Here is an 18053-nt window from a genome sequence, read left to right as displayed (position 1 = left end):
GAGGATAAAAAACAATGACTCCTCTGCCCCTCTGATATCTGCTCAACAGAGCTCACTCTGGAGAGACTCAGCAGAACAATCAACAGGCACTCTGCCTGCTGCATTTTACTGACAAACTCACTTTCATTAATAGCCTCCAGATTTAATTATGGAATTGCAGCCAGCAAGACATATAGTCTCTTGCCCTACAATAACCCAGAGGACTAATAAAAGGTCTGCAGATCTTTTTTTTTTTTTTAATCTCCTCTCAGCAGTGAAATTGCTGAGTGAGTGGGTCACTGTGATAGTGGGAATAATTCTGAATCTTGTGCACTAACATTGCCACATGCAGTTCGAAAGAGGAAGCTCTGGAGCACCCACTACCAGAATGGTATGTGTGAAATGAGCGCCCTCTACTGCAATTTTAACGTATTGTAGTGAGAAATCCTGTTTTCTTGAGTGCAGTTCTGACTGTAGACTCTACCTACTATTTTGAGGTATAGATATAGTGAAGAAGGAAAATCCACTTATGAGTGTACGCCAGTGGCGTAAGAAGTATTCAGATCCCTTGCTTGAATAAAAATAGAAATATCATAAAGAAAAGATACTAAAGCACCAGTTAAAGAATAAGTCTGATGATGTGTTACATTTCTCATATTGTCCCATGAAAATACCTAAACCAGTGAATTGATACCATTAACCGGTGCCGCCTTTGTATCCAGAGTCTGATACAGCTTATTCCTCTATGGCATAAAAACACATCAGTGAGCCACACCATTACACTGTTTGACACAGTCTACACAGTAGCTTATTTTGTGTTGATCCCACAGCCACCATCCCACTGCCATAAATAAGCCTACTCACTAGCTCAGCAAATTCACATCTGAAAATAGTCCCCAAAGAACTCGCTGTCTGAACATTTACCAAAACACCACAGTGCCTGGCTGGTTTAGGATATTAGTTGGGTTTTTTTTTTTAAATAAAAATTGAGGTCCATAATCAGTTTTAAAGTGTCACATAGAGGCTAGGAAAGTTGGGAAGTGTTGAGAGGTGGACTAACACATTGTTGCTTTGGTCTTTTCATGAGATTTGTTAATAGTAACCAAAAATATAGCTCTCTATAAAATTTTCCATTCAAAGATGATCAAAAGTAGCGTTTTAGCAGCAAAATGTATTTATGTACTAAAATACCCCTTTCAGAGTATTGACATATAGGCAGCAATTTAATGTTGTTGTGGGTTCAGGTGACATCTAACTTTGTTTCTACTTTAAATGCAGCGTGTTGATAAATCTATCAACAATCTATCAATCAATATTATATCAAATATATCAATATTTACATCTGGAATCTAGTGAAATACAATTATAAACTTGTGCAGAAATGGCAATACTTATGAGCAGTGATTCAAAACTCTCAGTCAATTCTGTTCTTTGCACTTCTGGTATCAACAGTATGAAGTCATCAACAGCAAATCTGCCATTTTTAGAGGATACCAGTGTCACCACACATTTAGCCACTGTAGTCTCAACCTTTATGACTCTGTGTAACTCTGTTCAACTTCACTTTCAACATGGTCGGCAAACACTGCTGTACAGCGGGCTGTTACAGCCACATGACCAACAAACAAACAACAAATCAGGTTATGCTGAGGCGCTGTGCAGGACCCGAGAGAGACAGAGTAAATGTGTGACAACAGCTTTGACATTGTCTCACTTTTAGATAGATGGGGAGGTGTGTTAGGCAGGTAGTTACAGTTTAGACAATTTGGCCATAACGTCATGTGTTACACAGTGAGAGGCTTGATAGAATGATAGTTACTTAGGATCTTGGCAAAACTGTAACATTATCTACAAGAGTAAGAGCGCCATCTGCTGGATCTTTACTGTAGTTGTCAAGAAGAACTGCTGAACTTACACAAACTACTCACTGAAAAAGGTTTAAGACATGAAATTTTGCACTTTACAGTCAGACACAAAGTAAGCCTAAATTTTCATTATGGTAGGTTATTATACATGATTAGCATTCAGTTAGCATAACATTAGCAAACTCTAACACTGTCATTAACTAACCTTGGCTTTGTAATATGATCACTCCTTTGCCTCTGTCAAGACTTTCTTTAGTCTTTCATGCACACTTGATACATTTATGATGATGAACCATTGACAGATGGAAGATGACAAATGACTGGTGACAGTGACAGATAATGACAGCTAGTAAAATGTCCTCCAAAAATGGCACTGCCACCCCAAAATGCTCAGTTGTTGTTTTTCAGTGTCTCCAAATCCTCCCATCCTGTCCATGTGTGAGCACACACACAGTGGTGTTTATATCACTTAAGAGGACATTACATTGATTGTCACTAATGTCCTGGAGACTTACAGTACCATAACAATAACCATAACCAGTACTTGCCAAACATTTGCACTACCCTTGCCTGGAGCTAAATGGGGTCCAATCAATAATGCTAGACTTCAACCTGAACTGTGATGATTTTTACATTATGGGGGTTAGTACACATAAGGAAGGTGAGTCCCTACAATGTCCCCACAACATGAGTAATACATGGAGAGAGAGAGAGAGAGAGAGCAACACATATACTTGACTTTCAGAGTTCAAGGTATGGGTTTTTGTGGTAGAGGGGGTTGTCAGAGTGTGCTTGCCGTGTTACATAATTGATGCTCCATATTACCTTACATCCTCACTGCCACGGCTGCGCTACAAAAACAAAGCTCGCTCATTAACTATTCACCGGATAATTTTGAACAGAAAAATGATTCTGCGGATCCGGAGCTTGCTCCGATGCCGTAACTCTCAGGCCCAGGCATCCGATTTCAGAGCAGTGAAAAAGATATGTGCTGTCTCCACCGGTCATATTCTAACTTGGCAGCAGATTCCCTTACCTGTGCTCAATGGTCAGATGATAACGAAGGTAAAGAGATGTACATTTACAACATGCTTTCAATGGAGATGGTAAGGATTGTATAGGAAGCAAAGTAGCAGAGTGGCAGCCTGCAGAGCACAATGATTGAACAGATATAATTTGATGTATCTATTTCATTTTAAGTTCTCTACATTGCCTGCGTACATAATCAAAGTCTGGCCCGTTGCCTTGTGTTTTGGATGAAGACCAAAAAATGTAATATTTCTATGTATAGGACACTAAATTATCAAACGTGTAAGAAATCTTGGGTTTTAGCGTTGCATGTGCTGTATGTACAATATATAGTCAAAAATGATGAATGCAAAGTAAATTTTGTTTATTTTCAAATCACTGTAATCCATATGGTTATTATCAATACAGAAAAAGCCACAAAGCCCATATATTTTTAATTGTACAATATGTTTATAAAATATAAAATAGTCCCTTTGACTTTCTTTTTTGACCGCTGACTCAAAAAGCAACTGTGGCATCACTGCTTCGTCACGGTGCCTTGCCAATGATGAGGATGCTCATGAGGAAAACCATGACGAAGAAGATCCACATGAAGAACCTGTCCATCACCTTCGCGATCTTCTTCCATTCTGCCCCTTTGGCGCACGTGGCCCTCTGCTCTCGGAAACAGTTGGCGATATATTCAACGTTGCGCACCAGCTTGGTGTCCACACCAGGGATGCTGCTGCCATGGCTACAGAACACACAGGGGCCAAAGGTAACAGTGGGGCCTTGAGGTGGAGGCTTTTTGTCTTCAGAGTAGCAGGGGACCTTCTGGACTTCTTTACAGCAGTCATCTGATGGTATTTTCCCGTTTAAGCCTTCATATTTCCCCAGTGCATAGCCAGAGAGCTGGCTCCTGTCTTCTCTGGTGATGTGGTGCTGGGCCTTCACTCTGGGATGATGCTGTGGCTTGGGGGTCTGAGGTCTGGGGTACTTGTGACTCTGCCAGTCCTGTTGGTTAGTGTGAATCCCTGGTTTACCATTCGCGTGAATGTGGTGCTGGTGACGAACGTCATCCTGGGGGAAGTGAGAAGAGGAGGAGGAGGAGGAGGAGGAGGAGGGGGAGGCGCAGTTCTCGCCCACCTCATAAACAAAGAAAATCTTGGACATGTAGTCAATGATGAGGACTTTTGCCCAGTGGGGGACTGGTTTGGCCTCTGCACCACAGAAGTGGATGTTCATGATGAAGATGGTGAGAGATGTGGAGGCTGTGACCATGGTCATAGTGGCAATATAGTACTTGCCTGTGTAACAGACAAACACAGGAGAAGAGCTGCTGTTAGAGCTCTCAGAAAGAATTATAATCAGAAAATATTCTAAAATCAATATATCAACATTTGTCTTATGTTGTGTGTGGAAGTGGTGTTTGCCAGAGACTTATTATTAATATTAAGTCATGCTAGCAGTTCTGAAGCTGTAAACTGTATATTTACTGAGTGTGCTAGCATGCTAACATTTGCTAATTAGTACTCAACAAAATCATCACATAAAAATTCTATACATTTTGGATTGAACTCAGTCCAAAACAAACACACTCTTACCTATAAGGGGCACACTCTCGGATGGAGGCATGCTCTCAGCCACCATTAGCTGGAACACAGTGAGAGCCAGAAGAACGGTCACCCCGAGGGAAACCTTCTCCCCAGAGTCTGCAGGCAGGTAGAAACCCAGAGGAGCCAAGAACGAGATGAGGAAGCAGGGGAGGAGGAGGTTGAAGATGTAAAAGGAGGAGCGGCGCTGCAGGAGCACCGTGTAGGTGATGTCTGGATACGGGTCGGAGCAGCAGCCGTACATGATGACATTCTTGGTGGCCGGCATCCCGCGGCACTCCCACTCCACATTCTCCACAAAGTCTGACAGGTCACCGCTGTCCATGCCCATAATGATGTCTACCTGGAATTAAGTGCAATGGATGAGGAGGTGTAGAGGAGGCACCCCATCAGCTCCTCCCACGGATATTTTCTTAGAATAGACAAATTCAGTGCCAAGGCAAGAGTATATGTATGTCTGATGTTTTTTTTCAAGATGGCCAGTCTCAGTCTCAGAGGTCGTAGCCTCACAACACAGACCTGAGTATCAGTCAATAAATTCACAGTGACACAGATCATCAGCATCCCGAAAAGGTGGATAAACAGGAATGTTTGTACACAAACCTGGTTGCCATTGTAGGTCCAGGAACCAAAAGTCAGATTGCATTCCTGGCTGTCAAAGGGGAAGTAGGAGACGTCCACCACGCAGGAGCTCTTGGTGATGGCCGGAGCATCCCAGGTGAGCTCTCCGTTGTAGCGAAGCCTCACGTTGGTGTCCATCGGCCCAGAGAAGTCATCGTCAGCTCTGGAGAAGGAGAAAAAGTTAACGCAAACTGGCAAGTTACATGTGCTATCTGGCTCAATGGTGATAAGCTGTGCTACAGTTTGCTGTTACAGAAGTTAGCATGAGACCTGCAGGTTGTTAGCTGAAATCAAACATGGGTTTTTTGGTTTGTGTGGATCATATATGTTGTTTTTGTGTTACCTGAGGATGTGCTACCTACAACAGGCCTGTAATACAGCCTACACTTAAAGTTTATAATATTCAGACTAATTACAACAGAGTTGATTCCACATGATGTTTGACACATTTAATGCAGAGCTTTTGTAGTGGACTCCATTAGACCCTAATAAACTGATAACTCCTCATACATCAACATACATTGTTTATGCATTGTATGTATTACATGATTCGTGCTGATTTCCTGCAATATTACACACACAAAACACAACACAGAGTTTATGCATAATGGTGTATGAATTTTGTATGACAGGGGCGGTGACCACAAAATGTTTAAAAATATTTTACCTACATATACTTTGTATTTCTAATAGATGTCTTCCCGGATTTCTTTTTACTCTGTTGTAATGCATTTAAATTGTACTTTGTTGTTTGGGACTACTATTGTAAAGCCATGTAACTTAAGAGGATTATTGGTGTAAAAGTATAATTAGAATTTTGCCATAATTGAGATTATTGAAGCACCCTTGAGTAATGTTAGTAAAGCTGTGGAAGTGTGTAATCCTGCCTCTTGCTAGAATTAATCTTTTAAGATGATGCTGCAGAGTTCTTAACCTACTAAAATGTGGGTTTGTTGAAATCACAAAGATGCAAAAATTACAGTGTGTGTGTGTGCGTGTGTGTGTGTGTGTGTTTGTGACGTACGGGCGTACTTGTTATAGAGGACGAGGTCGGGCCTCCACACCAGGCTGCTGGGGATGTGGATCACCTCCAGCCCGTCATAGTCCTCTTTATTCCACTTCAGGTACGCATCATTCCAGGTCTGCCTGATCCACAGGTAGGCAATCAGCACCTGGTTCCTCTCATCCTTCATACACAAACACACACACACACACAATGGATACATACAAGTAGCTTCAAGAGTGGTCTCCTTCTCATTTCTCTGTTGCTCATTAACTCTCCATGTGCTTTACAAGGGCAGATACTCATCAGATTATCACAACAGCTGAAATCCAGACCTGTCTGTCAATATCAGGTCGCTGGCTGACGGGGGTGGGTGGGGGTGGTTTTGGTATCACCGCCAGAGCTTCACTGAAGCACCGAACCGAAGAAAACATAAACTCTTTGGGTAATAGGACGCTCCAACGCACACGCTATTTGTTGTCTGACTCTGGCTCCTGTCTTCTCAGATATGACAGACTGACATCCTGGTACACCACCGAGACACTGCAGTGAGTGGGAGAGCTGTATCCTCCCTTCAACCACGCACACCCAAACACATGTGCACAACCCAAGTGCTAATTCACCGTGGGCTGACACAGCACTGAACCTGAACGGGAACCCGAGCCAGCAGAGTAACAGTAGGCCGGGCCTGTACAGCAGGAGGTCTGTCAGTCATACACATCAACACCTACACACTCTTTCTTTTTGGATTTATGTCTTTGCAATCATGAAAATGCAGTGAAATTTCAATCCATCTAACATCTAAAAACAATGTTAATTGTATCTATGGTGAATTACAAATATTGTTTTACTGCAAGCAGGAGTGCAGTGTGACCAGTTGATCGGCCAAGAAATTTTTCGTTGACTATTGATTGTTATATCGTGCTGTAATGAGGAATGAGCGCTTGGCAATGTACTGACAACGTCCACATATTATGCATCAAAACAATATTCAAAAATACCTCTTTAATAGAACTGTGTGTGCAGATTTTACAGATTTGTCAGTGACTCAGTTTAGCAATTTTTTAATTGTGGACAGTGTTTTTGTTTGGTTTGAAGAAATACGATTTATTTTGATAATTAAGATCTTACAACAATACACAGCACTTTAATGAGGGATCTTTCCGATGAGATGGTACTCACCATGTCTTTGATCTGAGAGAGGGTGATCTGTAGGGTGACGTTTAGGGCTCTATCTGTGTCCTCGACAGGCCGCAGGGCGCTGGAATAATTCTCCATCAAGTCATTCAGAAGCTTCTGGGCATAGTGACCCTGAGCCGAGTGAACCACTGGAGGGGAGACATGGTCAGCAGTCATTTTTACAAAACAACCCTTGTGCCTTTTAATCAAATTTGATATACTGGTGCTTCTGCAATTGTCTGGTAATGTCAAGTACGGAGACAATGAAGAACTCACTTGGTTTACACAGTGTTTTTCCTTGACATTGTTCTAATTGTGCCTTTAATAAATCACAAAAACCTTTACGATTTTTTATTATTGCTTCTTTCTGACTGCCATTCGTGTTTAGGCCATAAATGCCATAATGATGACTGAATGTTTTACTGCTTAACATTTATTTAATGCTTTATAATAAAAATGATACATTAATAAACACACGTGCTTGGCCTCATAAGATTCTTTAAAATTGTTTGGTTAAATGGTTTGAAAGCCACATGCAAACTTCTACGTGAAAGTAACTGCTCTGTGCTTGGAGGCCACAGCGGTTTGTGCGTAATTACGCACACAGCACTGGTTTTAACACTGATAAACGATGGGCGCTTCCTATTTTCATCAAAGGTAAAGCATGCGTGCACAAGTTTAAAGCAACACAACCTCTTTAACTCAGCAACAGCAGCACAGCGACGCTTCATTTGACTCACCCTCAGGAAGCAGCATCGCCAGGCAGATTATTGGAATCATCTTGAGCGTTTCTCAATACCCACAAGAAGAAATAAAAGGTACCTGCGACCAGCAATCTAACGGTCCTTTGGTTTCATCCCCTATCAGGCCTACATGATGCTCGTTCGACCCCAGTTGAACTCACTCACGTTTCATCCAGCCGTCCTCGCGGCCAGGCCAGCTCTTACCGCTTGGCAGGGGAGGCAGCATGTCTGCTGACTGAGACAGGGAATAAAACTCCGGCTATCGCATAGCATCAGCGCATGGAGCGAAACAGGATGCCCATGATTCATCGCACCACCACACACTGGGCTATTCACCTGTCAATCAAACGCCTATGGCCAGGGTGGGCTGCAAGTTGTCCTTTTCTACATTAAAAGATGCAAATCATAATTGTTTTAATTACTGTTAAATCTGAATGTCTTTTGTTGATGATACGGATGCACCACAGGCAGTAAAGGTCAGTCCAGGCCAGTCAGAAGAAAACACTAGATAAACACCAGACAAAGCACATTAAATTTCATCAAAAGAAATATTAACATTATTTAATTTGCCTTCATTTACCTGAAGGATTTTACTCTTTAGATCTGAGAAAAGCAGCTATTTAAAACAAGGCTATAAGCAAAACATTAAAAGATGGTAATAGTTATTTCAGGATGGGTTGGGATGAGTCACTGTGATCTAGATGAGACGAAATCATACTCATAAAAATGCAATATTTCATTTCTGAGTATATATAGATCCTGTAGGCCGTCCTGTGAAGTTCATTAAAGGTCAAAGATCACACAACAACAAAACCATTTTTCCTGTAATTTTATATCTGTATCCTCTATACTAATACTTTTTTATGTCTTGATGCTGCATGGGTTTCTTGCAGACAGCTGGGAGTCAAACAGTCAGAGGAGGGAGGATTTCTGGATTCATGAAATCACCAGTTAGACATAAACAAAAACATACTATGGTGCAGAGGGCGTGCTGAGGAAGCCAACCAAAAATGATTGGTTTGCACTGGAAATACTGCTCTACAGAAGAGCTACAAAAATGTCGTTTTACAAATCCACACAGACGTGAATTCCATTTATTATTCTTAGTTATGCCCTGATAAAAGTTTAAAAAGAGGGGTCACTATAACCTCACTGTTACATCACAGATGATACAATTCCCAATAGCAGTACTGTGGGAGTCACCTCTATTTTCCAATGTGTCCAAACCAAAATGAATCTATTGTAGCATGACTAGAACAGAGTGTATCCAAGGAGATAAGACGTGGAGGAGTCAGTCCTATGGAACCTCCAACACTTCAATAATGCAATGCTTTCATTTATTTTGTGCGTATTTTAATAGAGCAGAGAAGAGATTATCTCAGTGTCATTCGATGAGCCAGGAGGCATACTCGTTTTTTTAGTCTCATGTATTCAGCCCTATTTAGCAGTCCGCTGCTCTGGGATGCTTGGAGCAGTTCCAGGTGGTAGATCTACTGGAGAGATATGCTGGCATCCAGTGGGAGGATACAAAATGAGCTTTTGTCACTCGGGATGCCTGGGAAACCTGAGGCTGGTTCAGTGTGCAGCAGGTGCAGGGATGTACAGTTACTGTAAATCCTCTTCTAATATCGTCACTGAGGTCCTTTCACAGATTTACACTACATACTGCTGTTGATCAGAGGACTATCAGTGGCTGCTTCTCTCCTGTTTGGTGTGAGCGTGCAGACTGAAATAGGATGTTCAGATTATTGCCAGGGTTTCTTGGAGAGGTTCAGCATGGCACAACATGCTACCAAGCAGGCCATCTGTTGTTGTACTCATTATCAGGGTTCCTACAAAAAGCAAGGTGATCCGAACGTTATGATAAGTGCCTGTATCACTTCCTTGTTGAGGCTCTAAATGCATTAGTGCTTGCTCAACCTTATGCACCAGCTGTGGCATACTACTGTCCCTAATCCAAAGTACTACTGTGTAGAAAGGTAAACTATCAATATATACATAATCCATTTGCCAACTCTTCTGCATGCACATTGTTCATCTAAGTTGGCTTGCTTGCTCCACTTGCACTGGCAATGTAATTCCCTGTAGGTTCAGTTTCTGGTCTGGTCTGGTCTGGTGCACCACCCTAGTTTTTATTCAAATGTATGCACAGCCAAACAAGCCTATAAAAATACGTTGGATAATAATAACAAACATGCATTAACAGATTAAACTTCGAGGACACTGACTGTGTAGGTTTTTGATGTCACTTGCCTCCTAGAGGGGAAAAACTATTCTAGCTGAAAACCATCACACAGCACTGCAAAAGACACACATCACAAGAAGGACAATAAGGATTAATTTACACAGACTTTAATATCTTTATTTACAGATGAATCATTCTGACATATTTATCTGTTGGCGTAGTTAAGATGATGCAATATTTTTCAAACTTGTTTTTGAACTATTTCCATCCAGACTTGTGATAGGTCGTGTTACGGCTGAACATGTTTTGTTTTGTTTTTTTTTGTTTTCTGTTGGTTTAAAAACAAGAATCCAAATGTATTCCTGTCAGAGGCCAAAACCAAATAAAATTTCTAAAAAATGTGGGGAAAGGGACAGGTGAGGTAAAGCCGTGTCAAGAACAGGTGTGGGGGTTTGGGCGCAGGGGTTTGCTGCAGGAGCTTTGGGTTCGTCAGACAGTTGAAGAGGGGAAAACGTGGCATGAAAAGGAGTATGGCTACCTTGTGAACACCTCACTGACACTTCATGAGCTGGTGTCCAGAACAGGGAATAAGCCTTGTCCTATTCTGTGGCTGAATAACTCCACATTTGCTACCTAGTGCACTATTTACTTTCCAAATTCTAAGTGAGAAAATATACACTTTATAATTCCCTCATGAACTCCCAGTGATGGAGCAACATCTTGATTGAACAGGGTCCCCAAATTTCATTTTCCATTTTAGAGTTCCCAATTTCTCTATGATCCACCCAAAATACTGAGGTTCTATTGTGTAAGGATGAGAGAATGAGTGAAGGTAGTGATGCAAATTTCTCTTTGGAGATGAATAAAGTATCTATCTATCTATCTATGTTGGTAACAGTGTAATAAAATTTCACAAGAAATATCAATTTTAAAATGTGGCTAGTCTAGGACTCGGCTCAGTCCCTGTTTAGAAAATCTGCCCAGAAGTGTGTAAAAATCATGACCAGGTCTGACAGAGCCCTCTAGAACGGCTTGACTGTCTCCTACAAAAGGTTTTCACGAATGAAAGTAAATGCACTGCATAGGCAAGGATAAGCCGCTTCACACAGCCAGGAAAGCTGGGAGACGGGCGGGCATGGGCGGGGTCTTAAGACTGGCATTTGCTTCAAAGGGAGTGAGATGTGGTTGAACTTGTGATTGTAGCACTGAGTGGAATGCTAAATGAACTTAAGAAACCAGAGATAAGAGCTCACAGAGCGACTGATTGGAGTGTGGTACAGCAGAGGTGCAGGGAAGGAGAGATGCCACACAAAGGGTATACGGAGTGGGGGTGGTGAAGAGGGGAGGCGTGGAGGTGAGGAGTCCACTGTGAAACAGAGGGTTCAACAGGGGGAAAAGACGCCTTAAGACAGCTGGAATTTGGAGGAGAGAGGGTGTGTATGTGTGAGAGGGAGAGCTAGGGATCAAGAGGAAGATGAAGAGACTGTCAAGATTCAGTTACTGAGCAGTAGCTCTGTCGCTGTCTCCACGTCCCAGGATTTCGACGACAACGCCACTATTACTGCATTCTGGGAAGACAAACAAAACCCATTCAGTTTGATTCTGCAGCAGAATCCAGCAGTGCAGTGCACAGTAGGGGAGGGAAAAAGTTGAGAGGTACTTACTTTTTCAAAGCCCATGGCACAGAGTTTGTCTATTTTGCGTGTGTACTCCGGACTGGAGACGGGAGCGCCTGCATAGACATGAGACCAGAGCCTCGCTGTCTGTTTGAACATCTCTGGGTTCTGCTTGTACTGTGTGATGAACAAATGTGAAAAACAATAGTAGTTCTGTGTGAGAGAGGTTCAGCATACCACTGTCAACAACTGAAACATTGTGCTTTTCTACTTAGTTTAGATCCCCAAGCACACATGGGCCTACAAGCTGAAGAGGGGCGTACTAATGATCCATCCATAGACTGTGTAATAAATACAGGATGGAGCCGCCATGACACCCATTGGTTTGTGGACTGACAGTCTGAAGACTTGACATAATGGTTGCCATCTTGGTTTTTTGAAGCCAGAAATGACCATATTTGGACAAGAGAGTTGGATTACTACTCCTCTATCCTAATTGGATCTGACTGACAACCCAAGGACACAAAGTGGTGGCAACTTGTCAATCACAAGGCCAAGGCCAATTTATTCTAAATGGGACCATAATTTACAACATTGACATCATGCTGTATTGAAGAAGACTTGAAACTACCTACTGAGACAATGAACTCATTAGGAGACTGTTTAGTGAGGTAATAAATCCAGTGAGAAGTAGGGACATCTTCTCATCAGTTTACACTCAATCTGACTTCTTTCTGCAACCAGTGGAGTCGCCTCCTGCTGGCCATTAGAAAGAATACAGGTTTACTGCACATTTAGACCCAGAAGCTCTGTTCACTTATTGTACTGTCACAGACCCATCACTACTATTTTGCATATGTTGCTGTGACAACAGGCTGCCAATTAAATAAATCTCTACAAGACCGTGAGACTGCTGAGAGATTCAGAGCCAGAGGAACGGGTAGAGCTGCACTCTGCCAGACTGTCAGTCCGTCCCAGCATTCTGTTTCCATGCTGTTTGCTTTCATGAAGTGTGAAGCAGGACTAGATTTCCCATCATCGTAAACTATTAGTGTTCAAACTGTTACATAAATAAAAGAAATAAAAGCATTTGGGCTCAACACACCTTATTTCAAAGGGTCATTATGCAGTACAACAATTAGATAAACAAAATATCGCCAGTGTCAAATGTTCAGGCAGTGTTTTCAGTGCCGCTGTCAGAGGATTTCAGGTCTGATGCCTTCCAAACCACCGGAACAGCCTCAGGTTTCTGCTCCATATTGGACCTCTGCCCGACTGTTTAATATTTAATATGCAAAATATGTTTAAAAACATGAACATCACTGGACAGCTACACAACAAGAAACATCTAATACTATACTGAATCTTATCTAACCTTATTTCATTCCTTCAAGTATGTTACATTGGGATGTGGGTTGATAAGCAAAAGATGACTGTTACTACACTAAGGATTACAGAAAGTATGTAGGTGTTACAATGTGTTCAGTAGAGTAAGGCAAACAGCTTGCTGCCTACACATGATATTTCACAACAGTTTTACTTCACTTGCACTGCACTGAATATTCCTACATGTGTAATAATTAGCTGGTGACAGCGTAACAAATCCCCCTTTAAAAGGGCATTCAAGGTAACAATCCACGTCATAAACATGGACATAAACAGCAAACCAAAAAAAATGTACTTGCAATGGCAATTAACATCGGTGTTGTATTCAAGATGTAGTGTAGCAACCTCAGGAACAAGGATGTCGCTTAGAGGATGAGATAATGGGTCTATGGTCTATTTGTCTGACGCGCTTCTCCAATGATCCGCCGACACAGAAATAACTTAGAAAAACGTGCTTTAATAACAAAGATAATCAACTTAAACAACGTACCAACTTAACAAACAGCGATCAATGGACTTAACGTGTATGGTGCGGTCAACAAAAAATACGGCGACCCACTCAAACCTCTTCCCTCATGAACACAGGTGAACAGGTGCTGAAATCAACTAAGTGACACCGCCCATATTCCCGCGACCCAGATTCCGCAAATCACTGCCACCAATCACAACAAAAAATACCAAAACAAATCAAGAGCATAATCAAACCTTTACCTCGCCTTCATGGCTCCTACATGTAGATTCATTCATTCTGTCATAAAATACAGCCGTCACCCTAATTTAGGAAATTTAAGATACTTAACACCATAAAAATTAAGCAGTTTAACTCCTTTAATGTCCAACTAGTTCTCAAGGAAACCAATCCATAAGATTTTAATACATCCTGCTGACAGGGCAAATGTGTGAGCTGCATATAATGATAGTGCAGAGTCTTTCTCTCGCAATCCTTCCTGTGTGTCTTCACTTCCTATTCTCAATTTAAGGTAAAAATGTCATAATGTATGGAGGTGACCTTCCTGTTCTAAACACCAGTCTCCCACAGCAGTCTAGAGCTGCAACTAACAATTTGATATTTTCTTTTTTTTTCCTCGAGAAATTGGTCTATAAAAAAAGAAAAAAAAAACCCTGTGAAAAGTCCACAGTATTCTTGAGCCCTGTCACTTTATCAAATGTCTTATTATGTGCAACCAACAGCTGAAAATCCAACAATATTCAACCTACTACAATGTAAGATGAAGAAAAGCAACAACATCTCACATTTGAGAACCCGGAACTTCCAAACTTTTGAGAACGTTGCAGGAAAATGCCTGAAACGATTAGTCAATTGTCAAAAAAATTGCCAATTCATTTTCTGTAAATGGTCTGATCAATTCAATGAACAACCATTTGCAGCTCTATGGCAGTCTGTCAACAAGCCCCAAGCACTAGATGACTGTAGTAAATAGTTTGCCTTGGCAGGGGCCACAGTAGGATTAAGTGATATTGCCACTATTATTTACTGACATCAAGTATCACCGTAATTTTGACAAATTCTTCAGATTCACTGTTCATTTCATCATTATTATGACAATCAAATACATATCAAATACAGAGATACCCAACCATACCAGGACAACATACACAGGACAACTGTCCAAATGCTAAGGTAAATGCTGTCATAATTAGTTGAGAACTCTTGGCATAATCAGTTTTGAAAACAGATAACTGTAACTGATGCCTTTACAACCACCTTACAACATCTGATCTATTGTCAGAATACAACGAATACAATCATATACATGTGTTGCTCTGCTTGAAGCATTAGAGATACATATCCACAGTAATTTTGTCAAACATAAACACACGCACACCCACCTGATTGGCTACCACTGCGTCCTGTGGATCATCTGGTTCTGCGGCTGCCAATAAGGCTTGTAGTGACAGGAGGACCGTTCTCAGTGTCATAGCTGCTGCCCTGAGAGGACATACAGGTGACCGTTTAGTGCAAAGACAACAAAATAAGATCAACTTTTCACATAAAGCTTCCCCAAAATTATCCGTGGGTGTGGTGGAGGTATGTATATTTTTAATACACATCATAGTGGACCACCTAGTTTAAATACCCTAAATCTACGTGTGCCTGAACACTGAGATTGCTGTATATAAAAACAGGGATTAATGATGCCAACTAATGCTTTCCACATCATCATCAGCCTAAGTCACCTATTTCATTTTGTTAAACCTATGTTTCACATTGTATTGTAAAAGGTGGGAGGAAAATAAAGGTGGCATTACAACTGCATCTTAGAAATTGCTATGGCTCTACCAGGGGAAACACTATTTGCACAACTAGAAAAGTATTTCATGATGGAAGAAGAATGTTAGGAATGTTGCAGCACATTCACTCACCACTGGTCTTTGAGAATGTCCAGACATATTGCACCTGTGACCGAGCTGATGTTGGGATGCCAGATCTTTGTGATAAACCGCACCTGACAGATTGATCGAAAACGGGATGCAGAAAATAATTTACGGATTAGCACAGTAATGGACAGCAGTGATGTCCACAGGAGAGAGGGATGATTATCAGTCACAATAACAGTAATTAATCCCTACCTTGGGTGGATTGAATGGATATGTCTCTGGAATTTTAATTTCTAGTTGATATCTACCCCCTGGAAGAAATGAGGTGTTACAATTATTTAAGAATCATGACAGGTTTGTTTCAAGTATGCAATTACAGGGTGACTGTTAAGATGCAAATTGTTTTAATCTACATTGTTAAAGATTAAAAGGCCCTTGGAATAGTTAGTTGGTGAGGCCTTCTCAAAAATAAAGTTGCTGTCAGTGACTCTCAGTATCACATAACAAAACTGTGCAATCATGCATACAGGTTAGTGTCTCTTAGTGAGCCCCTCACCTTCATATGGTGTGTCAGGTGGCCCTGCTATCTCCCCTTTAAGTTCTGTGAAGTTCTCATCCACAAGATCCACCTTTATCTGGTTTTTGCTCGTCTGAAAGGGTGAAAAGCCGGAGAAGCATTTTAACTTGAGCGGACAGGCAGACCGCAAAGTGTTAAGCTAGCTCGCTGTCAAACTCAAACCTGCCTATGCAGCATAAGTTGACACCCCCCCGCAGCATTAGCCAAAGTTGACCTCAACTTGTTGCACACATCTTACGGGTCTACATATAATAAGCCCTCTGACAGAAGCTGAAACGAATCTATGTAGATCCAGAAAACCAAATGTGAGCGCAATCCTGTAGTACTCCACGCGGATAACACCAATCTCTCTTTGCTAACACAGCTAGCTTGGTTATCATAGAAGGCATGGTAAGCGAGCTTTTCACGTTAGCATCACGAAACTTGAGGCTTTCTGGTAATGCTTCCATAGCCCGATAAACTGCTTGTTGACACCACCAACAACAACGTCCTTGGCTCTAATTTCCCCACAGCGGCGTATTAATAGCTAGCGCTAGTAGCTATTTGTAAAGCCGGATGCACTGCCGTGTCTGGTAACGGTACAGTTAGCTAAAGCTAGCAGCTTGGTGATTAGAAAGCTGACAGCTGAGCCAGCGACGCGTCATTCAGTTTCAGCCTCGGAGTCAAAGAAAGTAAAAGGGGAAGCAGTTAACATTAGCTGGCATACGTGAAGACTAACCTCTTCACTTTTGAGCACCTCCTTGAATTCCCGTTTTATCCTCTGAACTGCGATGTTGGCCATGGTTCCCCCGTGTTCCCGTCCGGTTGGGGCCTCGCCGCCGTCCGACCGACCTGACTATCGTTAGCTAGCTTGCTCTGCACTTTTTTTGATACAACCTCAAAAATAACAGCTGCACAGTTGTTCACCGTGAATGCCGTCAGTCCCGGTTATCAACGTGATGGTGTGGTTCGTTAAAATAGCTCAACATGTATCTTTCATCTCAAATGTGAAACAACACAATGGTTGGTGGTACTGAAAACATTTTAATACCAAACTGCATGCAGTCTGGAGGAGAGGGGGTCATGTGATCTGTATTGCCATCCTGAACGCCTCCTCCCATTGGTTGATCCGTTCACGATGAATAATTTATTATTAATATTATTGTCGTGATTATTGTTATTAAAATATTTAAAGCCATGCGATGTCCATAGGAGTGCTGTGCATTGAAAAACAAGGTCACTGTGCCATTTTAGATCAGCTTTTAATACAAAATAAAAGTGATCTCGGAGCAAACCTAAACAGTAAACAGGGTTTCACACAATGACTAGCAGATTACATTTGGTCATCACCATGTGATCACTTGATTTCAGTCAAAAAAGGCTCTACAGTGAAGTTAGGCAACACTTCTGGTAAGCAGTTTTGAAGTCTGAAGTATGTAGGCCATCACATGCAGTCTTGTGAACATGAAGAGTCAGTTGCTTTCCATTGCGCTCTAAGTTTTAAAATAAACAAGCAGCTCTTTATCATCTGATTGTCCCAGTTAAACCAGTGTGTCTGTCTCATATACACAAATCAAAGGTGGAAATCAGGGGTTATATGTTTTTGAAAACACAAGGAGTGATTATTTGCTTGTCAGTGACCAGAAAATCCTCAGAGAAGCACTTCAGAAGAACAATTTAGATATAAACAATTGATTGAAAGTGATGGAGAAGCAGTCATCCAGATGTTTAACATGCTTGTACTGTAATGTAGGCTGAGCCTCTAGTGACAATCATGTCAGCCTCTGAAATGTCACCTCAGTGGCCCATAATCACAAACATTGCTGGACACTAACACACCAAAGTACATGGTACTTTCTGGCATTTTTCCCATTATTAAACAAAAGGCGTTCGTGTTTCACTTTGTTCTGGCAGGGCTGCATACTGTGACACTAGGGGGCATCATCGTCCCATGGAGAC

At 41.6% G+C, this 18053-nt stretch overlaps 2 protein-coding genes across 2 annotated transcripts; both read right to left on the bottom strand.

Moving 5' to 3' along the window:
* Window positions 1-3351: 3351 nt before the first annotated feature.
* LOC121611786 (neuronal acetylcholine receptor subunit alpha-9-II) lies at window positions 3352-8048 on the bottom strand. Its single transcript, XM_041944478.1, has 6 exons — window positions 8009-8048; window positions 7272-7417; window positions 6119-6273; window positions 5069-5249; window positions 4457-4808; window positions 3352-4159 (listed from the first exon to the last, which is right to left on the bottom strand). Exons 1-6 carry the CDS (start codon window positions 8046-8048, stop codon window positions 3402-3404), a joined length of 1632 nt encoding a protein of 543 aa, XP_041800412.1. The 3' UTR covers window positions 3352-3401.
* A 2305-nt stretch (window positions 8049-10353) lies between these two features.
* Window positions 10354-17148, bottom strand: ube2ka (ubiquitin-conjugating enzyme E2Ka (UBC1 homolog, yeast)). The gene is made up of 7 exons (XM_041943884.1): window positions 16834-17148; window positions 16095-16188; window positions 15791-15849; window positions 15584-15666; window positions 15050-15149; window positions 11861-11989; window positions 10354-11764 (listed from the first exon to the last, which is right to left on the bottom strand). Exons 1-7 carry the CDS (start codon window positions 16894-16896, stop codon window positions 11690-11692), a joined length of 603 nt encoding a protein of 200 aa, XP_041799818.1. The 5' UTR covers window positions 16897-17148; the 3' UTR covers window positions 10354-11689.
* Between the last annotated feature and the right edge of the window lie 905 nt (window positions 17149-18053).

This window comes from Chelmon rostratus, chromosome 9 (assembly GCF_017976325.1).
Source record: "Chelmon rostratus isolate fCheRos1 chromosome 9, fCheRos1.pri, whole genome shotgun sequence".
Taxonomy (NCBI): domain Eukaryota; kingdom Metazoa; phylum Chordata; class Actinopteri; order Chaetodontiformes; family Chaetodontidae; genus Chelmon; species Chelmon rostratus.
Note: the sequence above shows the minus strand (reverse complement) of the source record. Positions and strands in the feature narration are given on the sequence as shown.